Source organism: Ascidiella aspersa, chromosome 5 (assembly GCF_963924565.1).
Source record: "Ascidiella aspersa chromosome 5, kaAscAspe10.2, whole genome shotgun sequence".
NCBI lineage: Eukaryota > Metazoa > Chordata > Ascidiacea > Phlebobranchia > Ascidiidae > Ascidiella > Ascidiella aspersa.
This window is the reverse complement of record NC_139451.1, coordinates 4,310,686-4,337,283: the sequence shown is the minus strand read 5'-3', so window position 1 is coordinate 4,337,283 and position 26,598 is coordinate 4,310,686. Positions and strand designations below refer to the sequence as shown.

Here is a 26,598-nt window from a genome sequence, read left to right as displayed (position 1 = left end):
GCTTCTTAATTCAGAGCAAGCGAAGACGACATTCTTTAATTAAGCCAAAAAGCTTAAATCTCAAAGAGGTAACACTTAAAAATGTTTAAACGTTCATCGCAATCTGGGTAGTCTAATTATTACATGAAAATCAATAAAGAGTTATTCGAAACGTTCAAAATGCTGCCTACTTCTGTATGGGCTTTATTATTCCTACTATACGTTCAACTACAACCTCCAGCCATTATTTTAATATTTATTTGAAACGTTCCCAAAAACCTACTTCTGGCTTTGATTTCTTACTAATGTCAAATAAACAGCTTCTAAAAAGTTCAGTTTGGAGAAAGATTCGATTTTTATAAACGCAAGCTTTCACCGATCAAAGGGGGTCAAAGAGGGTCCGGGGCGTTTGACCCAAAGGGGTCACGGTCAAATCCGACTGGAAATGTTCGCTTGGCGCGTTGGCGCAGGCCGCGACACGAACTCTTACGTCACAATCAGACAGACAAAGCAACAGCGCGCGAGCTTGGACACCGGGCCGCGCGCTAATTTTGATTGATGGCGCGTCACAGGCGGAGAGTTCGTAAACAAGCTAAGCCGGTGTCGGGCAGGTGCTGGTCGTTCGGCGAAAGAACAAATCCCTTGCCGTGACCTGTTAATGCTCGAACGCGACTCGGCACAATTTCAATAAGGCACACCGGCTTAACTGCGGCTTGTTTAAATTACCAGAGGTCAGCTTACAAGGTCGAAAAGCACCGTTTTGGCCCGGGTTTGTCGTTTTTTTTCTGCCTCGTTCAGGACCACTTCAAAGAGTTTCAATCTAACGTCGGAGTATCTGTTTTCCTTTGCCTATAGTTTTAATTAGAAAGCTCCATTTTCTTTCCACTTTTTTGCTTTAATACATAAGCAGACGGGATAAGACCATATGACGTGGTTACCCGAAATTGTTCAATGAAAACACTAATTTTAACCAAAGTTATTTGACACAATAACTTATGTCAAAGTCGTCCGTCAAGTCAATTCATTTGGAAACAGTGACTTAAGTGCACTCAATTCCAGCCATCAAGTCATTGTAAGTTTTATGAAATTTTATCTCAATTGTAGCGCAAATGTTGCCTTAATAAGCAGGTAGGTTAAAATAGGGTCAGGACAGTTTTGAAATCGGCCACGATATTTGGCCAAAAAAATCTCGGCAGATTACCCGACATGTTGCTTAACTCGGAAGCCGGAAATACGATTCAAATCCCGTTCGTTAGCAAGTCTACGTACTAAGTTTCGAAACGCGGGATTAACGATTTTTTTATTTGCGCATAAGGCACCTGTTATAACCTGTGTGGTCCTGAGAGCGTTTACAACAGTAACTTGTGTGTTCTGTTTGTTGCACGTTTGATATAAGCCGGGCAGTAAAAGCCGATGTTTGAGTTACGTGAGAAGCGGCGTTATTTCTTTGCGATTTTAATAATGTGGTTACAGCTGTATTTATGTATATGTATAATATGACGGAAACACGTAACGAACATGACAATATACGAAACACGGTTGTACGCGAAAATTCGACTTTCATCTCGAGATAATTGTGCGGTTCTTAAACTGTGAAACCGTGTTAAACTATTGGAGCATTATAATTGGAGGTTGTAGTTAGACGTAGTAAAAATATCAAAGCCCATACAGAAGTAGATTTTTCAACATCTTTTTAGTCAATTTCAACATCGTGTTCAATTACTTTTATAAGTTTTAAAGAAATTAGTTCATAGATTCTTCTTAAATTTTTGTTTTACGCAAACTCAAAACAGTAGTCCAAAGTTAGGAACTCCTAAATTAATATAATACGTTTTTTTCTAATGTTGAATTAATCCAAATATTGACAATTTTGAAGCGATAGGGTACGACGTCAAAATAAAGCTAGAAAATGACTAATTATCGCTGAATCACTTAACAATATGGCATTTTTTGTTAGGAATTAAAATAATCCCGTCTTATTGGACCCACTGTATAATATGTGTCAAGGAGAAAGGGCTCTAGTTTAACCCGCACCTGTCAAATATTAGTCGCGTTCTTCCGACGTTGATAAAGCGAGAATATTACTCATAACTCATTAAAATCTTCTGCGGTAAACACTGCGGGCAATTAGGCGGGCCCGGTAAACGATTCTATAAGGTGTAGCAGAATTAAAATCGCCTTAATTGATATATTTTCAACTTGGCTCAAAATTGTTTTTACATTAAATGGAAAAAGTAAACAAAAACAGTGACGCCAGAAAAAGTATTTTTTTTGCAAAAATAAACGTTTCATAAGGCGTATTTACTTTTTAATTTACTGATTTCGTTACTACTAATACTAAATATATAATGAAAAATACTTAATTTAATATAAGTTAATTGACAAAATGACTTAAGTAAAGCCATAGGTTTACAAGACATCCGGAAAGTGGTAATTTTGCCGAAGTAATTTTTAAAGTAATTTTGCCAAAAAGACCGAAGTCAAATCAACTCGTTGGAAATTAGTTGTTTAATTGTAGAGTTAAATCATTCATTTGACTCAAGTCATTACAACACCGGCGTTATCTAGTGTTTAGGCTAAATACCGCGAACGTCATGACTTATCAAGGCCCACGGCTACGTCCGAAAGATGACTTGCGATCTACAGAGGTAAACAAGTTCGACCTGTCGACTTGAGAAGGTTTTGCCGCCATCAGAAAGAAAAAAACGCGCGACAGACAAATGGCCGGAAGCTGAAATTTGCTGAGAAACGACTGAGGTTAATGACGCTCTTCGTGTAAACGACATCAAAGATCTTTGGGCTTTTTTGTCGAACTTCACACGAGAATGCTTAAGCGGCTTGCGCGACAAAAGAGGATAATTGTGAAAAATCGCCTTTAAAATGGTGGTTTTTGATGCTGAGGGCGAAAAAACGCAGTGCAACTGAACTTGTATGACTGGGCGCAGTTTTTATGCGTAAGGTTACTCTAAAAATAAACAAATTTGATGTTGATTGGTGTTAACCATCTTTATGGATGTATATTGATGTTAAAAATGAATAAAGACTTATTCGAAACGTTCACAAAATGCTACCTACTTCTGCATGGGCTTTGATATGCATCACTACATCCAACTACAACGCCCAGTCGTCCAACCATTATCTTAAGATTAATTTAAAAAAATCTTTTGTAAGGGCTTTGATATTCATTCTACGTCTAAAACCAGAATAAATATTTCCAACGATAGCGATCTTGGGAACAAAGCGATAAAAAAAGGCGCACAGCCCCAGACTTTAATTACCAGCAGAAAAAGATCAACGATAGGCGAAAAAAAGAGTCGACCTGGCAACTTTGCCTTCGACGACTTAACAGAGTGGCGTCATTTGGAATCCATTGTTTTCTTGGCAGATCTCGGCCCTTCGCGATCGCTCGCCAGATAAACCGGCCAACGACAGACATGGGGCCCCCTTAATGGGGCGAAACCCTGTCCCAAACTCCCCCTGTGGCACGTAATTACCCCCCATTCGCCCCTCCCCCGACGAAGTGGCGTAACCGTGAAAAGCAACGGAGCGTAAAATCGTGTTTTTCTTCTTCAAAGTTATATGAATCGACTAGACTTAAAAGTAAAGAATAATTTGGAGCATAATGGCTGGAGGTTGTAGTTAAACGTAATAGAAATACCAAAGCCCATACAGAAGTAGTTAACAAGCATTTTTATTAAGAGTAATTCTTGAATTGAATTTGGAGTTTAATATTTACTTTGTAGCAACACCGAATGTGTCATATTTGAAATCACACTGACCCTTGCACAAACAAAAGTCGATCTTAAACCACTGACAAGTAACAACAGAATGGTCTAGCAATTCTATAGCGTTAATATCAGACACTTTTTAAAGATGTTTAAAAAATCATCAGTATATCTTAATTCCAACGGATGACTCATTCTAGCTAGACCATTCTGCTGTTTCTGGTAACAATAAAGGTAATATCCCATCTCTAGCTTCCTTGCCAAACTCTAGATTTTAAGTGTTTAAAAAATGACGACATATATTTTAAACGTCTTAAGCAATTTTTGTGCAAAAAAACTATTTATCCAGTCTACAGTATAAAGCCAGTTCGTTAAGGCGTAAATCGACCTATTGCCAGAGAAATATGCCGTCTGTCAAAACAACGGTTGTACAATTTCAATCCCCGGCTAATAGCCCAACTTTAGGTGTCGAAACCTGTCTACAAAGGCGCCTTGTCCGCCTAAATCCGAACCAATATAATCTGTGGTCTCAGTTGGCTGAGCGGCATCGAAAGGTGTTTGAAGTTGCCCTTCATTAGTTAGGTGACTACTCCCCACCCCCTTTCCCTCACGAAAAGTCAAAATCACCGTAAACCAGCGCATATCTTTTGATAGACAATTAGGCGCGCGCGATAAGACGCTCTCGAGTTTGCATGGGCCTAATGAAGCAACGAAAAGCGCCCGTCGACTGGCAGTTATTCAGTTGATCTTTTGTTTCACATTTCCAAGCCAAGAGTTTAGTTAAGGCACCGCAGCTGCATGGGCGACTCTGCTGTGGGTCTTTTGGTGTTGATGAAATGCAAGCACGCTGCTTAACCAGTGTTGTTTTAACCCGGGTCGAATGAGAACACCAAACGATTACGCTTGTTTTTTTGAGAAGCCAATGGGGTACGATTTGTTATACCTCCGCAATGTCTGTGATGAATTTTTTTACGAAAACCTTACTTAAACGCACATATTTTTGCGTAGAATCTCATTGACACCTTATAAAACAACTGGCTGTTATTGAGACAGAAAAGTCTAATTTGAACCTGTATAAATCTTTAAACAAGTCAAATATTAGGTAAAACTATGCACGGATCTGTAATGTAGCTTGAAAATGAATGTCAATGCCTTATAGGTCGAGTACATAGACATCATCTTAAAAAAGACGTTTAAAATCACATTAGCTGATTGTGATACAAGTTTGCATAGAAACGTCTTTTTTAAGTTGATGACGATTTGCTCGACCTATTTGGCTTTGGCATCCATTATTAAGCTATGCTACAATAAAGTCTAATTATGAACAAAAAGACTCGAATGAAAGAGCATGTTTTTACAAGAAAATCAAGTTTTAAAACGCCTAATTATTAGGCTACGTCCAACTAAACGGTCCACTTGACTTATTTCAGTAATTATGTAAGCTAAATCCTGGTTAATCCTCGATTGACACCAAATTAGGTGCTTTCAATCAAATCCAATGCCCAGTCACGGATTTCTCAATTCGCAACGCTAATATTTTGCAACAACCACACTCTGTTCTACGAGGTGTCGGCCCCCCTGAGTACAATTTTACGCCCTAAGCCCTAACAATCTGATTTGGCGCTTAACGAGCATAAAAGATCACGAAACAGATGACAGGTATACCTGGGTTTAAGTTAACACCATTGCGATTGGCTATCGTGAGATACGCCTGTTAAAGGAGCTTGGTGAGATTAAAATCACTGCCGATTTATGCTGCTAAGCTGAAACCAGGTGGTTGTAGGAAGCCGTATTTGTCATGGTGCGTTTGCGAAAGCAAATTCGTCCTTCTTAGGCAAATAGCTTGCATATTTGAAAGCTTATCTGCAGTGGTGTAATGACGTAAGTCAATGAATTGAGTTCAGGTGCATTTAGGTCACTATTTTAATTTACCTGACTTAACTTAAATCTTTTGGACAAATGACTTGACTTGACTTACAAATGACTTGTGTTGAAATGAAGTGCTTTTTTAGCACTTTTTATAAATCTAAGCACTTTGCTAAAAAAATTGGGTTATATACAATTTGCTTGCTTCTGTGAGAAGAAATTTGGGTGATGACAAAAGTAATTATGTAAAAGTGGTAAAAACACTTTCGTAGCTTTTTTTTCTAGTTCAGTTCTCACCAAACAGTTTCCGAATCAAATCTACCCTGCAGTTTAGTATGCCCCAATGACAATAGACAACTATGACGTACAATTAAAATAATAAATTTTGATTTAAACAATTAAAGTTCGCTTTAACACTTTAGACACTGTTTAATTTTCCAATTCTAAAGACATATTAAAGCTGAATATTCATTTATCAGCATATAAATTTGAAAGGCGTAATATGAATTAAAAAATCTACAATTACCAGCATGTATTTGAAGTTGATAAACTGTCGCTTATAAGTTGTGACTGGCACATCAAATATTGCAGGTAGTATCTAGTTTCCAATGTGTTCCAGACATTCTCCATTTCAAAGGCAGGTCGTTCTTTTATAAATGCTTTACAGGGGCCAGCTGTCGCGCACAAACCAATGAATTTACTGTAATCAGCTACGAGTCAAAGCACGCGGCCTTTGGGCTACAAATGATGATGAATTGCCACCGGTCATTTCAGGTCCCGAACGGGCCAATTTGCGGCCGAAAAGGAACGTTTTTTCAGGCCAAAACAGCAGTGTGTGACCATTGCAGTTTCACAGCGTCTGTAACCAATCGAATCCTAGCGAAACGAGCACTTGAAATCGATTCGGGCCGGTATCGGTTACGGAAAAGTCAGACTCCAATATAGCGCAGATATCCGCTCTGGCTTGGCAATGGGCCGCGGTGTAGTTGCGCTAATGCACCAAATTCAAGTGGGTCGGTTTTTTGGGCGTGAAATGCGCGACCGGACAGTGTAATGTTTCCCGATTTCAAGCCACATTTATCACCTAAATTAGCGAGATAACGCCAAAATGCGGCCCTGAATCAAAATACGAACTTGAGACCGGGATTTTAAAACTTTTCATTTTATTAACTTGAAATTTATTTAAGACCAATAGTTTGTCGTTAAGGAATTTGAAACTTTGGCAGTAAAAATACAAAGAACTATTTTGGGTATATAATTATTACGGTTTCCCCAATTTGAGTTGTTTTTTTACCTAAAACACCCAACGAACGCTTTTATTAACTAAAAAATTATTCAAGACAAAATTAAATGTTGTTACGGAATTTGAAACATTGGTAGTAAAACTACAAAGATTATTTATTTTGGTATATGTGTCATTAAAGTTTCAAGCCCCATTTTTGACCTAAACTACCTGGTGAACGCCAAAAATCTCCGAATGAAAATACGAGGATTTGCTCAAATTTTATTTTATCAACTTAAACTCAAGACCAATTATGTCTATTTAAGGACTTCAAATGTTGGCATAAAAATACAATGGCCTTTTTTGGTATGCGTTATTACGGTTTCTATGAGACACGTTTGAAAGTTGCTCAAACAGTGTAACGAGGCTTTTATGTACGACTTAACGCTATCAGTCGCGTCATATTACACCGTTATCGTTTGTCGTCGACGTAACGTGTATTCTTAACTGCCCGATGGTCTACCGATAGCTGCTATTTACCGCTATATATATTGTAGGCGACTGAGAAACACACGAAATCTTGCAACCTTTTCATGTAGGCGTAATTCAAGCACACTAAGGAACAGGTTATCTCTAGGTTCGCTGACGATAATCCCACCCTGGATTAGCCCCAAAAGAAACGAGGGCACTTTAGCAGAACGCCGGTCTCGAAACGCGGTCAAGGTGTAGCGCACAGAGTCGGAAACCAAGCGAAATCGAGTCGGTTTTAGCTCGTTTTTGGGTGAAAACTTGACGGCTTTTGCATTTTGGTGGCAATCTACACAAAGGCTTGTTTACCTATCGAGGGTCAAATGTTGTGGGGTTGAGGTTTTGGTCACGCATGGGAGCGCGCGTCAGCGAAGCGTGTCAACAAAGACGTAAATAAAACGACATGCAACCATTCCTTTGCAAAACATCGATTTCGAGTAACACTGTTTACAGACAAAATACATTGAAAAACTTAAAAAACATTTAGGTTTATCAAAGCCGAAATAGAGAAGTGGGAAACATTTTAAACGCTTTTAATATCAAAATGTTACTTCTATACATATATGGGCTTTGATAAGTCTACATTTGTTCTAAGTTTTTCAAAGTGTTATTGCTACAAAATTTTCGAAACCGTTTTTATTACAAAGGAATCATTGACTTTGATATACCGAAGTCTAACTAAAACCTCCGAACTTTACGATCCGAAATATAGGTTTAAAATAGGGAATATATTATGGAACAATTTTTGTGGTTGACAAGAAATCCTTACAGCGGCATATATTACTAGTTGGTTCAAGATCGCATTTAATAAGGTATTTTTATATTGAATCAAAACTGAGCCGAATTACACAAGTTTCTTTACATGTAATTGGTCGCAGTTGTAAAACGCCCCGCATGAATCACTTTCCATAGAGACAAGATCCGGCCCTAACCCACATTAGACCCCGACACGGTCCAGAACATGTTCTATGGGGGTAGGGGTCGGGTTACCGCACTTATGACGTCACAATGCAACGTGATTTCCGCCGTCGAAAAATCACGACTTTTTGTAAATATACGAAAATAAGTGAAAATTAAATTTGAACATTGGTGCGAAATTGTATTGCTTTACTACAGGGATTTTTTCAATTTTTTTTCAATTATGTTTTAGAAATGGTAAATAAACACTTATTATTAAAAAAGGCAAAATCCCAAAAAAATAACCAAAAACTGTCAAACACTTAAATCACCTATATTCAACCTCTCAAATTACAGCAAAATAATTGTTTCACAAAGACGATAAACACTAAACTCTTTAACAACATTTATTACAAAAAAAGGAAAAAAAAAAAACTAACAAAAGCTTAAAAATCTCGTTAAAAAATGGTTTCAAAATGCCGTTAAACCGTGATATTTAGGATTATTACCTTGTGATGAATAAATCAGATAATTTGGCGGCAAGAACTTGACTTGGCAGTGATTTACGCTTGTGGCTTCACATTTCGTGCGCGTATCGCATATATATTCATTTCCAACACTTTGCCTGTCTGAGGGCTTACGCTGAGTCTGATTCCGGTATTAGCGTGCTAGGGGGGAGGGGGGTCATGGTATTTCAAGAGGGGGGGGGGGGTGGCAGCAACTCTGTAAAGCCGCACCTTGTTATTTAAAACGTCACTTTTTGGCACAACAACGGCAAAGGTGCAATGCAGTTTCAATTCCGTGCATTCGTTAACTTATTTATGAGAATTGCATTTTACCAGAGTACCTTATGTTTTGACACCAAACGTTTGTCCTTTTTAACCGTTTATTTAGGTTTTGTTGGTTAAATTGGTGGACAAGGGTTAATTGGTCAAAAAAAACAGGCAATTTGATTCGAAAAGTCAGTTTTGATGTAAGAATGTTAACTTGCTGTTTGTTTTGTAATTTTACCAGGTAAATATTTTACAAAAAAAGGGGGAATAACTGACAAACCTACTGCCCTAGGGCAAATACACATGAAGTGATTTTATTGTAGCGAGAAAATACAAACAAAAAAAAACATATCTGAGGCTAATAATTGACCTTAGCTTTAAAAACGTCGCCAATATTTCAAGAGTTTTGTTTTTAGCATAAACCCTCTGCTATAGTTTCACCCTTAGAGTGGGATTTAGGCCGGATTTCGCCAAGACCCCTACTGACTGTGAGAGTGGATTACACTGTCACGTCTTCTCCGTAGACAACACAAAACGCGAAGTCGAGCCCCCCTGGGCGGATGTGGGGCCAATATACCTTTCGGGGTGAAAGCCAGGCCCCCTAAATCCACCCAACCCAGCCCCCTTAAGCCAAGCGTTAAACCGCTTTGACGTCTCAGCACTAAGCAATTCAAGACAGGGACTACGCACAAGGCCAGCTGAAAAGTATCAGGATTACGACGCGCGTGTGTGCGTTGGTGTGATGCACGCGCGTACCGACACACTCGCGCGTCAATGTGCTTTAACCTCACGGCTGATGCATTGTTCGTTTCGCATTTTAGAGCATTCAACATTACATATTTTCATTTACATTAAAAGTGCATTTGTGTACTTCCGAGCCTGACATATTTTACTTTATGTTTTTTAAAACTTCATAAAATTAAAACAAAAACGTTGTTAGAGCATCTACATTTTTGTACTTAGTTTTAGGGTGTTTTAACTTGTCCCTTTATTTAGGATTATATCAAAATACAAGGTAATCCGGTAGCACTATATAAAGACAAATTGTATTAAAATCTTGACACTGTCGTGCTTTATCAGGTTAAAGTAGAAATGAAAAAGATACAGAGGCTTCGGCGAGATTTTAATTAAACTAAATGCGCAACCGTCCAACAACGCCAAGAAAATCGACATTTTTATCGGTAAAAACTGACCAGGTTGTTTGACCAAGTATCAGGTCCCCAGCACGTTTTGCGAAACTTTACCGTATCCGTGACGCAAAAGCACTAGAGAGATATGCAGTCCGTAGAACTGTAAGGTAGGCCTTCGTGTCAAGTCGAGAATAGACGACAGCCCCTATAGCCTTTTGTCTCTGATCTTATATCTAGCGATAAGTCACGTCCAGGAATTGGGGGAGATGACCCCCTACTACGTCATCAGGGGGTCACGTGGTGTTTTTTGGGGTAAAGGCACGTAGGTAAACACGGTAGCTATCTGTTTGCCGAAGGGCCGGTCGCGCCCGCTGATAAATCGCTATCACCTTATGCCGTCCGATCTAACCACTGATAAACGATTTTTTCCTTGAAAAAAGTTTTTATTTTTTCATGGCTCACTTGCTGTTAGCCTTTTAAGGTTTGGTTAAATATTTGAGCTGATACAGAAGCGGGTATTTTCCTGTGTAGGCCTACGATTTTTTATTTCTTTTCACTATTATTTTGTATTGTTTAAACCCTTGTTGTCATTTTAAAGCGACAGAAGTATACTTACTTCTGTAAGTTTTTGGAAATTCTCTATTGTTTTATCAGAACACTATGACGTTAATAATGCACCTTGTTCAATTGGAACTTTAATCAATTATTTCTAGCAATCTTAACAGTTTAACGTTTCGTTTTGATAAATAGGACTTGACTTGGAATCGACTTGCTCTAATTATTGACTGGGACTTAGTTGTTCTTTTTATTCAAAATGAATTGACTTGGACTTAAAGTTTTTTTTACAAATGAATTGGCTGTGACTAGTCATTTAAAAAAAAAAGTTTTTGACTTATGTTTTTTGACAAAGACTTGAATTAAACTGAAGTTTTTTAAAAAAATGACTTGAATTAGACTCATGTTTTTTTACAAATGGCTTGACTGGGACTTGAATCATTTCAAAATGACTTGTTTATAACACTTCATGCCACTGCAAAATGGCCACCCGGTCGAAATTATACTTATAATCAACACTCCCTTCAAAAAAACGGTCGTTTAAGTCAAACTTTTAAAATGCCAAGAACATTAGCTGGGAATAAAACAATCGGGTGGGCAAGTAATTGCCCCAAATTTACCAGACCACTCTAAGACCCAGTAATGTCCGGGCCCTGGGTAATTTGGGGCCCATTAAAATGCCGGGCCCCGACGAAGTGGGTAACCCAACACCGTCCAAACCTCTCGCCCTTTCAAATATCTCCGAATCGATTCCCAGGCCTAAAGGCACGTACCCCGGTCATTTTTCCCACAAGCTCGGGCGGTTTTTATTTGCGAAAAAATGGGGGCCCCGAAATAGGCCCCTTGGGGTGTGGTTATAAGGGGCGTGGAAAACATACGCAATATTTCGTAAGTGTCGCTAAAAGCGTGTATTATTTTAGTAAAGTCGAATTTGAAGTGGCTGAGCGTGTTAGCAATGCTCTTAGCGACCGGAACTTCATTTTTTTTTAATTTTATTTAAGAAAACATTTTAAACGTCCAATTTTTTTTTTTAATTTTTTTTTTATCATTTTTCTTTCAAATTATTTTCCCAAACTTTTTTTCTTTTTTTAAACGAATTTTTTTATCGTCCCCTAAGTTTGTAGTCGAGAAATACCGGCTGCGAATATTTCATCACCAGCCTTAATGCAAAAGTCTACCTGTCATCACGCACTCCTAACGATAGAAGAAAACGCATTGTAGCGCGTCGGCCATAACGCCGTGGTGTTTTTAAGGGGTTATAGAGCACTTTGCGCGCAACAGACAATGGCCCATTGTTACCGCGCGCTATATACCTGCACTTGCTTACCCCGCCCCCCTGGATTAGTATTTGCTTTTGGTTACGGACCACTGGACTTCAAACGTTTTGAGCTTTCGATCGAAATAACTGGGACCTTGTAGACAGGATGTACGACTAAAGGACTCAAATATACACGCCTATCGGGCATTTTTAACAACATTTTTGTTTAAATAGAAGGAGTAATGTAAATTAATTGCGTAAAATGAAAAAGGATTTCAATACACGTCCATTGAGATTTTTTATCAACAATATTTTCATTTGGGGAGTAATGTAATTCGGTTTGAAGCGCAATAGTAAAAAGGTACCGGTAAAAATTCAATGATTTTTGGAATTAAATGTCTTTTGAATATCGTTACGTTTTTTCGCAAATCATTACGATTGCTTTAAAATAAAACAAAAACAACTATCAAGCATTTTAGCAAATTAAACAGGTCTTTAGAAAACTGCAAGCACCCAAACAAAAGTCGTATTATGTAAACGTTACGGTTTTGACACTGAATAAGGTTTCTAAATGGTGACGTAAAATTATCTCTTATTTTGAATGGAAATTGGTATTTAATCCTCGTTTAGCTGCACCTGTAAACATGCCCTTTTTAAGTTGAAGAATAATTCACCCTTTAAAGAGTTTAATTAACCCTAATTATTTGCCAGTAAACACGTTATTGTTTTGCCTGCGAAGGGGCAAGTTTATTTTTCGCGTTGCTCCAAAAAAACTGACAACCCGGTGAGATACAACTGGTCAAGTTACCCCCTGGGTCTAAAACCAACACCCTGGGTGCCGAAACGCGGGGTCCCAGTAGCCCCAAGCACTTGAGGGGCATAAAAGACGGGGTGACGCATACGATACGGTAAGCGGTAATGGGAAAAGGCAGCGAAAAAAAAATCTCGAACTGCTAGATGAGAATGTTCACGCCTTTTTGTTTCGCCTTCTCATACGAGTCATTAGGCAGGAGCGGCGGTGTAAGCAGACCCAGACTACTTAGCGGTTCCCACGAATGGGAGGGTGACTTTTGAGTGTTGCCTTACCCAGTGGGGTTACCACCCCCGATGCCCCAAGCCCACGGAACCGCGCTCTCTGGAAAGAAGAGACCTTTTCGCGTATTGTTTTGCCGGTTGCGCAGATAATAATTAACTGCACCCCTCGGTGTAAACTTTCGCGTATGACACTTGAACCTTAACTTCAAAGCGGATTGGAAACGATTTGAAAGCCCGCCTGTATTTCGCGTAACGATACTAACGGGTTTGGACACACTTTTCCTAACAAGGTTATTATTGAAAATGATGTTCAAAATGAATAAAGAGTTATTCGAAACGTCCAAAATATGTGCCCACTTCGGTGGGAACTTGAATTGGGATATAATTAGGTGTAAATTCTGTTGCAATCTAAATGTTTATGAACTAGATATCTCCTAATGCAAGTGAATGACGAAAATGACTCAAAATGTAGCAAATTTTAGAAGCATATAATTGTTGCAGGTCGCGGTAAGAATATGAAAGCCCATACAGGAGTAGGTATCATTTTAAATGTCTGAATATCTCAGTATGCATACGCTTTGAAGCAAGTATTCTTTAGACATTTCTGTCGTAATCAAAGTCAGTTTTATAAAGTTTTATAAAGTGTACAGAGGAATATATTTGTCAGGCATCTTCAGTCTCTTAATTCGAATGAATACAAAAAAGTCTTGGCTAATCAACTATTTTTGTAAAACGCTTATTGTACGTGCTCTTAAATTAGAGGTTTTCCCTGATGGCCAATGTACATAAGCATCATAGGCGCATGGAGCTTAGCTCAGAGTTCTTTTTGCCCGGCCTGCCAATCACAATTAGCAGCGGAAAAGACTGCCAACCCTCCACGCTTCAACTGCAAAAACGCAGCTTTGCGAAAATCGCGGCTCGAGATTTAATTACAGCGTGTTCAGCGGCAACTTGTTTACGGCCGTCGCTTTTTCGGGCGTTCACGTCCCAAAAAGAGGCTAAAGCATTCTGAGCCCAGGACTTCAGGTATTACAAAGCATAATACAGAGTCAAGCAGCGGACAGTTGGCGATTTGGCGACAGAAATAGCCGCGTGTTTATGTTGAAAACAAGGCGCTGGTCGTCGTTTGCATTCCATTGGTTAAGAGGGCGGTTTAGTTATGGGATCCGAACTAGACTGAACGACTTAACGCAGTGCTACTAAGCCTATAAAGACGCGCAAATCTGCATTTCGCCTCGTATAATGTACGCTTGACCCAAACCTTTCCGGATTTACCAGCACAAACTTTCTTCTAACCAGTAACCTTTAAGTCAAGTCAAGTCTTTTCAACAAATTACAAGTCAAGTCCCAGTTCAAGTCATAATTTGCCAAAGTCACGTCCCAGTCAAGTCTTTATTAGAGGAAGTCAACTCCAAGTCAGGTCATTGATATTAAAATAAAACGTCAAACTAATAAATTGGCGAACTTTTACCCAGAGTTACAGCCATATATGATTAAAAAGCTTCAAAATAAGTGTGTTTGGCTACTAATCATTGTGGATATTAGCATTCGTGGTAACAACTAACAGCCACATTAAATTTTGAGCAAATCTGAGTTTAAATTGTCTATTAGAGCCGCGGGTTTGAAAGTACTATTTTACATGCAAATATCTGGTCAATTTCTGTGCAGAAAAAAAAAAGCGAAACTAAGTCTGTAAACCGAAATTGAATCGTCTGAACGCTAACGAGGTCAATTAGCTGGGTGGAACCAATTAGGTTCTTGGCGAATCTTCCGTTAAAAAGCGTTTAAACCATTGTGTGCATTGCCTGGTGGCTTAAACGGTATTTCGCGTGATCGACATAACACATAAGTGCACATTATAAACGGAAAAATGCAGAGCAAAGGCTAAATATGGAACATAAATCAGTGTTGTAAACAAGTTATTCTGAAATGACTCAAGTGCCGTTAAGTCATTAGTAAAATCACTTAAATCCAAATCAGGTGATTTCAAAAAATAACAAGTCAAGTCCCAGTTAAGTCATTCTTAGATCAAAACAACTTAAAGTCAGCTTATTGATATAAAATTAAAACGTTATTGTATTAAAATTGGTAAACTTCTAACATTATGAGCAATAACTCAACTAACCAATAACTAAAACTCAGCATATTGCAAGCAAATTGTTTTCGGTGCAAAAGTTAAGATCAATAAAACAAGTACATAAAAAATAATAAATTAAGACACTTAATTCCAACCAAGGTCTAAGTCAAGTCATTGAGAATAGCAATCCATGTGCACTTAAATAAACGTATTGACTCAAGTCAACATTTCAAAATAGTCACCAAATGTCTAAATAAACACACATTTAAAAGCTCCTTATTCCTAACGATCTGTTATGAAAGGGCGTTCGCTAATATCGGCCACACACCCACGTAAATGTTTACAAAGTTCAGGGGTGCCATAACCATAGCTGTTTTACCCTTGAATGGCGGCGACTGGCCGACCGAAAATAATGCTTTGGAGCCAGAGGACACGCCGTTTTAACGGGATTTCGATTTTGGGTGTGACAGGGCGAAACTATAGCACTATATAGCTTCCGACATCTGCGAATTAGGGGCTTGTTTTGGGTGGAGCCGGGACGTAGGATTAGAGAAGCCTAAACATTTGCCCAGTGACGTTTTTCGGATGTTTTGTAAATAGGGCTGAGCGGCTTTTTGTTACAGGTTAAAAAACCTGGGTAACGAGCTAGATTTGTTTAGGGAAAAAACGGTACATTTGTTTTTTTAGGCTCAGTAAAAGCTTGCAGCAGGCTGACATATTAAAATAAGGATAACCAAGTCTCTTTTGCAAATTTACAGTAATTTTGACTTAGCATGCTAAAATAAGGATAACCAAGTCTCTTTGCAAATTAACAGTAATTTTGTTCAAGCAGGCTACTACAATAGACTGCAAAAGCAACTTAAAATAGACTGCAAAAGCAACTTTACTTTTAAATGTGGAAAAACATTCGCATAATTCGTGATACTAACGTACTTATAAAACTGCTCAAAAATGGAAGTCAAAATACCTTCTTTGGCGTGAACGCGTAGGACAATCTTCATGTGGTGTTCTGCGCATGCGCCGTCTTTCTTTCTGTCGATACCATCGGGCGAACCAGTCGATGTAGCTAAAAAAATAACAATTTCCGCTTAATAAGGCTTAGAAAGCGATGAATAGCGGCTGTGAAACGAAAAATAGGCCATGGTAAAGTTAAAGAGAGTTTGATTGGTAATAATTTTTGGTAGCTTAAAAAGCCTTATTTATTTGTTACCGACTGTATGTTAAAAATGAATGAAGAAATATTCGAAACATTCACAAAATACAACCTACTTCTGTATGGGTTTGATATTCATTATACGTCTGACTACAACCTCCAGCCATTATGTTAAGATTTATGCAAACGTTCTCATAATGCTACCTTTTTCTGTGTGGGCTTTGATATCTACCTACTGCATTGTTTCCGAACTTATAGTTTAGGCAACTAGGCACAAACCAAGTTACAGAAGTTCACTAAATACAACGAAAGGCCATTCCGTTACAGACAGGTTTTCACTGCAGCTGTGTTACTACATTGTAACCAGTTTTGAAGGAGAATTGCCTTGCTAAATAAATTCCTCTGGCAGCTATGTCAATTGTGTTGTGACAAAACGAGCCATAGCTCGCGCCACACAGGATGCGTTTAGCGGTAAGAACAGCAAACTTGGAACTGTAAGCGTAGCGCAAAATCACACGCACGTCCTACAACGTGGCGTTACAACCCGCCCCGTTGTTTTTGTATCGATGTGTTAACAAGGAGACCGGTGTGTAGCGTCAATGGGTGGGCCAAAGCATACAGAACGATTGCCGTGTTACTATACAACCAGTATTAGTGATTGTAGCAGTGTTGTAGACAAGTCATTTTGAAATGACTTAAGTCCCAGTAAATTCATTGGTGAAATAATTTAAGTCCAAGTTAGGTCTTTTCCAAAAAATACAAGTCAGTACCAGTCAAGTCTATATTAGAAAGTCAACCAATGTCATAAAAATAAAACGTCAATATAATAAAATTACTAAACTCGTCCGATTATAAGCATTAATTGAACTAAAAGCAACAAAAACGCATCATATAGTATTTTGTGCAAAAGTTGAGGTAAATAAAAAAAACAAAAACAAAAACAAAATTGCCCTTTCATTTGTCCAAAAGACTTAAATCAAGTCAAGTCAAGTCAGTTGTCTAAAAGACGTAAGTTAAGTCAAGTAATGTAATTTGTCCAAAATACTTAAGTCAAGTCATTTTACCCAAATTACTTAATTTAATTCTTAAGTCAAGTTAGTCATTGACTTAAGTCATTACAACACTGGTGTGTAGCGCAGCCTATCACACCTGGCACTTTTGGGAGAAGAGCAATTTCAACCGAGCGAATAGAAGCGCCCAGTGGCCCCGTTATGGTGCCTGAAAACTCCACTCGGGAACTGGTTCGCGTGTCTCGGTTTTGACAGGGGCGCGAACGATTGGGAACAAAATTCGTTTCGCGCCACCAGAGAGCTGAGAAATTTTTCGAAGCCCTTAGACTTTAGGGCGACTGAATTACGCGATTTTTTTTCAAGTGAGGCAGCTTAAAAGTATTCAGACTTGTGGCTCCAGGGGCAAACAGAATACTACTGGGTAATTTTCTTTGAAATAGCATAACACCTAAAAAATCTAATGTTCAAGTTATTTTTCTCTTTTGAATACAAATTTGCAACAAATACGTCACCCATCCATCTTGATCTTGTACAGTAAACCATGTACATTGTACATTTAGTAGACAAAATATACTAAATTTAATAAAACTTGTGTAGCTAATTTGGAACATATTGGTTGGAGGTTTAAGTTAGACGTAATACGAAAAACACTCCACATTACCAAAACTCGCTAGCACTTTTCATAGACACAGAAAAGCTACTGTTTTAGCCCCATTTTGATGACTTTTTAAACCTCAAAGTGTGAAAAAATGAAGGAATCGGCATTTGAAAAACAAAGAAATTGCTTTCTTCACCATATCTTTATGACATTTTAACCCTAAAACTGTAAAAAAAGAAAGAATCGACATTCGTATAACAAAACTTGGGTGGATTTAAATGCAGGATGACCAACGAGCACAACTGGTCAGTTTTGAGATGCTAAACCAGTCGCACGATGGGAAGGGGGGCTCGTGGACACGAAAAATAACGCCGCTAATCCGATTTGGGGCCGGAACGAAAAGGTTTAGCGGATAATTTCGCCGTGCCGCTCACTCCCACTATCTATATACCAACAAATTCCCCATCGCGACGTAGTTTTTTCCTGGGCACTATCTAATCTAAAACAAACAGGCACAACTGCAATGGTAAGACAGCAGCAACCCTGCACTGCTAGTCTCTCAAGACTGTTTTGTTGTTGTTATTGTTCGAATGGCAAACAATGGGCGATTATGCGGAACACAATGCCGGCAATTCACTGATTTGTCGCATCAGCAGCTTAAAGGTTTGTTGTCTTTGCTAAACATCGTTGAGGGATTATATCAAGTAACCAATTAGCGAAACAACACTAAAACAACGTATTTGTAATTTAAAAGCCAGAAGACAATAGAAATAGAATATATCATCATTTGTAGAACAAAATGTAGCCATGTTGAGTTGCTGAACATTTATGAAAAATTATACCAAGTGATTAATTGGCGAAACAAAACAAAAATGTAGCCATGTTGACTTTACTGAGCATTTATGACCGTGATCAATTAACGAAACCAAACTAAAACAAAGAATTTTCAACTCTAAAGCCAAAAAAGACCCAAAATTGAACAGATGAGACTGTTTTAAGAAATGTAGCCATAAATAAACGCAATCATGACTAAGGTAAAGATTTTCAAGTGGTATCAGCAGAATTATTGATGGTATTAGACACGATAGTTTACGGTTGATATACAACTCATCGCGGGCACTCAGTGAGTCAGTCCCGTGTTGTCTTACTTAGTCCAAAGTGAATCACAAAATCGAGACATAGAAGTGTGTGTGTGTGGAGGGAGGAGTAATTAACCCACTCACCCGTCAAGTTAATTGCCCGTGTAGCATGATAACAAATAACAAACGTGTGGCTGCTAAATTGGCGGTTTGAACCCCAAATCAGGGGTTACGGGATTTTTTAGGTTTATAAAAAATGCTAAATAAAGAAACACAATTTCAACCCGAGTCATTTGACTAAAAATTCATGTCAAGTCACTTGTGCAAAAATACTACTTACATCAAGTAATTTTGACCAAAATTCTTAAGGTAAATCAAGCAAAGTTATTTTGCCCGAAAGACTTGTTAAGTCAGTCATTTACAAAACAGTAACTTAAGTGCACTTTTATTGACTTAATTCATTGCCAAACTGGCAAAAGAGACACCTTATGTTAACTAGACACATAACGCCAAAATAAACACGCATCTAAAAGCTATAGAATTCGAATTTTTTAGTCTCTAACACTTATCCATTGTCCGTTTTTATATAGTTCGACCTGCCAAGGTAATAAAACGCGGTGCAAAAGCGTTCGCAAATTCGGTCGGGGCGAAATTCGCGAATGTAAAACTTGTTTTTGGTCGATTCATTCAAATATAAGCCTATATTTCCACGGTAGTCTACAAAGGTAGCAATGTGTGCCCGGCAGTTACGACGCCGTTAAACAGGTACAGACACAGTCGTTAAGTTTATAAGCACGCGCATCAAGCCATAAAGCCTTTTATCGTGCGTGCATTTAAACTGACTCTAGTGCGCACACAAAAGTATGTCTACAGCCGTAAATCAAGATTCCGCAATGCAAATAAACCGCTCGCGACCATTTTGTCAAGTTCCAGCATTACACAAGGCGTGAATGCTAAAGAAACTACCCTATTCCACCAGCCAAGCAATATATCCGTTTTTTTTTAAATAAATAGGTGATGTTTTAGGCAATTCGGACAGCAGGTAAACAATATATAAACAGGTAAATCCAATCTAAAACACTTTCAAATATAAGGAATCTTCCGCAGACAATAAATGTAAAAGAACAATTCTTGCCTTTTGAATGAGACGATATTCAGACTGTTTGGCAAAAGAGGGATAATAATCAAATTTATTTCTCGAAATTTTACACAAATATATATAACTGAGTATAGTTATTCATATGCGAAATATACATTTCTGTAAAATTTTAGGAAAAGGTTTCATGCTTTATACCTGTTTTTATAAACAATCGAAATATCAAGTAAAACTATGATTTAATCGACTTCTGTTGCCGCTAAGTTGAATAATTATTTATTTTGACGTAGTATGAATATCAAAGTTAATTCAGAAATATGTATAGTATTTTGAAAGTTTCGAATATGTCTTATATTCATTTTTAATATGGTCCATGGAAAATGCTACTTATACTTCTATATGGGCTTTATAATTTTTACTAGATCTATCTAAAACCTTCAACCATGCTCCAAGATTACTTATTTCAAACGAGCGACTGACCAATTTACTAGAGTTTTAATAAATTCTAGTTCCTGTTGGCCTATATAAAATCATGTTGCAAAGGTGTGAGAATGTCGCGGGGATTAGGCCTGTCGTTACGCAATCAACTTACGGTGCCTTTAAGGCGTAACGCCAACCCGACTTGTAATGGATATCCCGTGTTAGATAGAAGCAGGATTCTAACTGATATAACTCGGCCCCCTATCTCTGGCTAGATGCCGTCTCATTCGGGCTCGATTAAATCTTAAACAAACAGCAGCCTGCGTCAGCAGTTGAGCTAATGCACAAGCAAAGGGTATTAGATACACGGTTTTCTTTTAGTTAATATCGCACTGTTCCTATCGCGCCAAATCCCCGTACATAATCGCACTGAAAGGGTATACCGTGATTCTTGCTTGTACGACAAATGTTAAACATCGCTTTCCCATATATATGTAGTGTATACGTCAGAGAGTAGGGTATACCTTAATTTGTCTTTTTCTCAGCGAAAAAGGCCACTGAATACGAATGTTGTGCATTTGAATGATTAGTATAATGAACTTTTTAAACTAAAGGTTAAAAGTTAGTTGAAAAATGCCTATTTAGCACAAACATGAGAAATATTAACAAGTATATAGCCGAAAATTTACTGCCACGAATTACATTGGCAATACGAGGTACTATGCACAATAAAGGATAGCGTCTAAATTTTGTTTTTTGCATTCTGTGACATAAATTAGCTAATTGGTAGAGTGACAGTTCTAAATGCACATTGGTAGAGTGACAGTTCTAAATGCAAGAAGAAAAGCTTTACAAAGTATTTCTCAAAAAAGTTTAAAAAAATAGAAGCTGCCAACCTTGTCTATTCGCTTGTACAAGACAAAAATAAAACGTGGTTAAAAATAACCAGCTAGCCTTGTAAATTGGGCTTTCGTGGAAGGGTAAAAGTTCACCAAAGTGTGGATCAAAACGAGAGTTGGCGCCCACCGGATTGGCCGCGTTTTTTTGCGACTTGCTTAACCGCACAGAACACGCCAGACAGTTCAATTTCTCGGCTCGCGTCTCAAGTTGGATTAGACAAGGCTGGAAATATGCATGCACCCTGGCTAAACCCGGGCCAACCTGTAATTTGTACTTTTTATCGGCACGGCCATCTCCGTCGCTATTTTGCCAGCATAAATAAAGGATGAGTGAGTGTGAGTTTGTGTGTGTGTTGGTTAGAGCTTTCTTCTGGCCAAAACGTTACTCGATACCCACACTGGTTATCTCTTAAATTGCTTTCGCCGTCTGGGCAAATCATCTATGCTCAACATAAACAAGGTTTTCTTTCAGTCACTGGTCGTCCAAAGTTCACGCTGCTTTTGGTGCAAATTCCGTAAAGAACTTAATATTTTCTGGTTACTACAGGTGGTTATTTGCAGGCGAATCATTTATTCGCAACATAAACAAGGTTTACTTCAGTCACTGGTCGTCCAAAGTTCACGCTTTTTGTGGGAATTCTGGCAAGTGCTTTAATATAATGGTTCCTATAGGTGGTCTATAGACAGGAAAATAATTTTAATGATGTCATAAATTGACGTCATGAAACAAGTAGACTGAGGAAACCTGCTGTTTGCGGTCCAACAAATGTAAAACTGAATCGAGGTATAAATATATATAAGGAGAAGACGCCAAATCGTTTTTTTAATTTAGCTAAGATTTTTGCAAAATTCGTCCAATTCTTACTCGTTAAGATTTCAAATTTACGAACCCCCGACCACAGTTTAAAAAACTGTCTTACAGCCACGCGGATTGTAAAGGCATTGGACATTTTTGTAAAGCTATAAATCACCGAAACCTGTAACAAACGCGTGTTTGGACAGAACTGTCCATCGCTCGAAAACGCATCGTTTCAAGACCCAAGAAAAAATCCAAGTTTTTGGCGCAATGCCTTGACTGGTTTACGACTCAGATTAGAGAGTTGGGTGCTCGGACAACGCAGGGCGATTCATAAACGTACGCTGTCACTACAAAAGTACCGCTCTACGTTTTACGACAGGCGCTGTGCGGACATTGGCGTTTGAAAGTCGCGAGATCGGCCAAATCAAAAATACACACCCAGGTGTAGTTCAATCAAACTTCGAACTCTAGCATGGAAGTTAATCAGCAAAATACACGTTTTTAAAAACGCGCCCGCTTTTTTTTTATTTTAACACCCAGTGGTGAACATTTCATCAAACGATAACTAAAGAGTTAAAACTATTTCGTTTAAATTACGTACTTAACCGTGTTAGAATTGATACGTTATGGCGCACCCAAGCTATTTCGAAATTTTCCTAATAAAAAACACTTTTTTTTTGGAGCATAATGGTTGAAGGTTTTAGTTGGACGAAGAATATCTCTTTATTCGTTAAAATGGATAAAGATATATACTGGAATCGTCGAAATGTAACGTACTTCTACATCGGCTTTGATATTCTTACTATTACTTTTCTTGTTTTTTTTTTGAAATAAACTTAGTTAAAATTAGAATTTTTGTCAACGCCCCATACAGAGGTAGGTAGCACATATTGACACATTTCGAATAATTCATTTTCAACATCAAACTAACAACCTCCAGTCATTATTCCGCAAACTTATTTAAAAGTGTTTTTTTGCTTTGGCGCGAGGGTGAATTTCTTGTATTAGTTCCCCAGCGTATTTTCAATCCCCAAGGACGCCGCAACGGAAATCTTAAAAACAGCTATAAGCGATGATGCGTACCGGCTTAAGCAGGCATACAGGTTCACGGCAAGTGTGCTTTTCATATTTTTTTTGTAAAATCGGTGCAACGAGATTACCTGCGCATGTCTAGTTGTTTTTCCCGTTTTTTCAGCATTACCCATCAGCAGTCTACGTACGCGAAAAAAACGCCAAGGTCCTTAGTCACACCCTTGCCATATCGCCTTTCGCTACGCACCGCTTGAAACAAACAAGACGCGGCTGGGCATCATGTCTCCATGTTTGACACCTTGTATACGGTGATTTGTACCTTTGCTATGCGGGGGATATAAGTTCATACCCTATGCACCTTTCATGTGTTCAACAACTATGATCTAGGCCTTCTAAAGCTGCTTTTTGACCAACCATTGCGGATTACTCAGCATTAGTACACCTGAAATCCATCGCTGACTCTTTTTTTTCGGATATTGTAGGAGAGGGGCAAAACATATTTGATACCAAATTTATGCCTGAAAAATTAGGCAAACACAATCTATTTCAACGTAAGTGAGCTAAAAATTGCGAACAAAGATGCCTATGTCGGTATGTTGCTTTTAACCTGTTATTTTTTACAATCGTAATTATATTAGGACGTAGTAAGAATTTCAAAGCCCATATTGAAGTAGGTATCATTTTGAACGTTTCGAATAACTCTATATTCATTTTCAGTTATTATTTTTTTATTTTTTGTGTTTTAAAGTGAGTAAGGGCAGTTTTCAACCAAGCGTAAGTTTCAAAACAGCGGAAACGCCTAATTTGAAATAAGGCCACCGCTAACACGTAGGTAGGCTAACTCAAGTAGAAAGCACACGACAGAAATGTCCGACAGGCAAGCTGTGTTTGTGTGCGAAATGCAAAACGGGAAATTCTCCTAAAGCTTAAAAAAAGTCTACCCCTTTCGAAGCGCAAAATCGCTTGCAACAAGAGTAACGTAATGCGGTGCGTTAAAAGTAAAACCTTTGGGGTTAAAAAAATGTTTGCTTTTTACATTCCCCTGTTCGGTTGCAAAAAGTTCAAAGGCTTTTTTGCCCCAAAGGGAAGTCTTAAGTGCTAGCAAAGGCCTGATTTTTTGGCCCCCTCGTGATCGTCTTTTGTTTGGAATGTTGAAACATGATGTACCCGCTATTACCAGTCTAATTCTCCTGCAATTAAACGCCAGTAGGAGCGATGGGATTTTAATAACCCTTGAACGAAGAATTTGATGCCTTTTTGACCGAAGGGGTAAAATTAAGCTCTTGTGCAAACAAATTTAAGCTCTTTTGCAAAGAAAAACGCCTTTCCAGTGATATTTACGAGTTGTTTTAAGGGCAAACCGGACTAAGCAAAACCAGGCTTAAGATAGAACGTCACATAGCTAAACCTTAAGTCAGCCAAGCGAGACGACGCCAAGTCAACCGTACAAACGGCCTTCACCTAGCACTTAGGAGATAATTAAATTGAAATTCTAAAAAGGCATATTTTGCGGTTATGTCCGCCTTAAAAGTTGGCAAGATTTGAGAGAGATGAGCCGCTTTAAAATAAAGGGGAAAGACTTACACATCTCGTGTGTTTTTGCCGCTGGTTTAGAGTTGAAATTAAAAAGAAAAAAATCGTTCATAAAAAAAAAAAAACATTTTTTTTCATAAGGTGTACATTTCGACTTGAAAACCAGAGCAAATAAATAGTTGCAACTTTGTCATTTTTGCCCGGTGCTACGGCCACGTATAGGGCTATGGTTGACCGGCGAATTTAGAGGTGTAGGATTACCCACAGCTGGCTTTTAGGATATCTTTCGGGCAAAACCTAAACAAAATTAAAATCAACAGACCGGCCTTACAGATGGCGCACTGCGTCAAACGTGTGTGTTATTTTTACCCGAGCCAAACCCGTTTTCCAAACGCACTGGCAAGTATTTTCATAAAGGTATTTCTAAAAAAAGTTGAAACAATTTTTTATAAAACTTAAAAAAAAAGTTTCCTTAACAGGGTTGAAAATTGTTAAACACTCAACGAGTGCAAATTTTAATGCATTACAAATCCCGCTAAAACGGTTCTACATGTTTCGCGTACAAACTGCTGTACAACAACGCGTTCAGGGTCAAAACACAAATATAAAGCGATCAAGTTTCGACTTTGTTTTTCGCCCGTGTTTTCGGGTTAATTGCGAGAAGACCATAACACCTGCCATGGCCAGAGATCCGATTACCAATGCAATTCGTGGGAACGTTTTCGCCAAAGAAACGACACACAATAAAGCATTAAAAAGATGCCAAAACTGTAATTTAAATAATTATTATTATATGTGTAACGTATATTGGCCGATTAATTTGCCATTTTTTAATTGTAAATTATATATTTTATGGCGTAACCCGTTTCAGCACTTATAGTTTTTTCAATGGTTGCTAAAGGCTTAGTAATGTTGTGTAAGAACAACTTCAATAAAATATAAAAAAACAAAATTTCAAAAAGAAAAAATTCATGAGCCAAAATATTTAATAAATTTTTCAACTAGTGTATGTCACATAAAAATATGTTTTTTTAAGCTTTTATATTTTTTTGAAATTAATACAAAACCGGGTGTATCTTGTCCCAAATACACATTTATGTCAAAAAGGGTAATTCGAATAGTAAGAATATCAAAGCCTAAACAGAAGTAGGGAGCATTTTTACTACTGGCAAAATATAACAACTTGGAAAATGCTACCTACTTCTGTATGGGCTTTGATATTCTTACTACATCCTACTAAAACCTTCAACCATTATGCTCCAAGGTAATCTAAATATTAGGTGGAATTCCTAAGCGACGCGACATGTTATGGTTATAGCAGTCTCCCACAGACATCCTAATACCAGGATCATTAGCGTCGTTTTTCGTGTTTCTCGTTGCAACTCTTCAGGAAAGACGAGGTTAAATACTTGACTCGCAAAAACTCCACTCCTATATAGGGCGCAAAAACCACGGCACACAGCTTCAGGCCTGCTGTGTTGTTTAACGCTATACGCCTCAACCAGCGACCCGTGCAAAGGACGGGTTCCACACAGGCCAGACGCAAACACCATAGGGGAGGGGAGAAAATAGACCCCTGTGTCTTTGCCCCTGGGGCTCGCGAGACCCCGTTTTGGGGGATTGGGTTTCTTTTGATTTTCACGCAGGCTGAACACGCGGAATTTGAGCACCCCCCTCGATAAACAATAGCGGCGCAATAAGCTGCTTCTATATGGAGAGCAAATGCCTGCAAGCTTTTATTTTGTTCTTACAAAGCGAATGAGTAGGTAAAGCGATGTTTGAGTAAAAATAAAACAGATTTTCTTTTAATTTTTATTAAATATTTTTTTTTAATTTTTTTTTAATTTTTTTTTTTCAGTTTTTTCATTTATTTTTTTTAATAATTTTCTTTATAATTTTTTTAATGTCTTTTTGTAATGTTACTTTTGTTACTT

General features: G+C 38.1%; 1 protein-coding gene across 1 annotated transcript in view; it reads right to left on the bottom strand.

The window, feature by feature from the left end:
- Nucleotides 1-26,598, bottom strand: part of LOC146141539 (uncharacterized) — a 55,214-nt gene that overhangs the window by 7,109 nt on the left and 21,507 nt on the right. Inside the window, exon 3 of the mRNA XM_083389505.1 lies at nt 16,013-16,111. Within this exon, the coding sequence (XP_083245631.1) occupies nt 16,013-16,111 (99 nt within the window). The remainder of the gene's footprint in view (nt 1-16,012; nt 16,112-26,598) is intronic.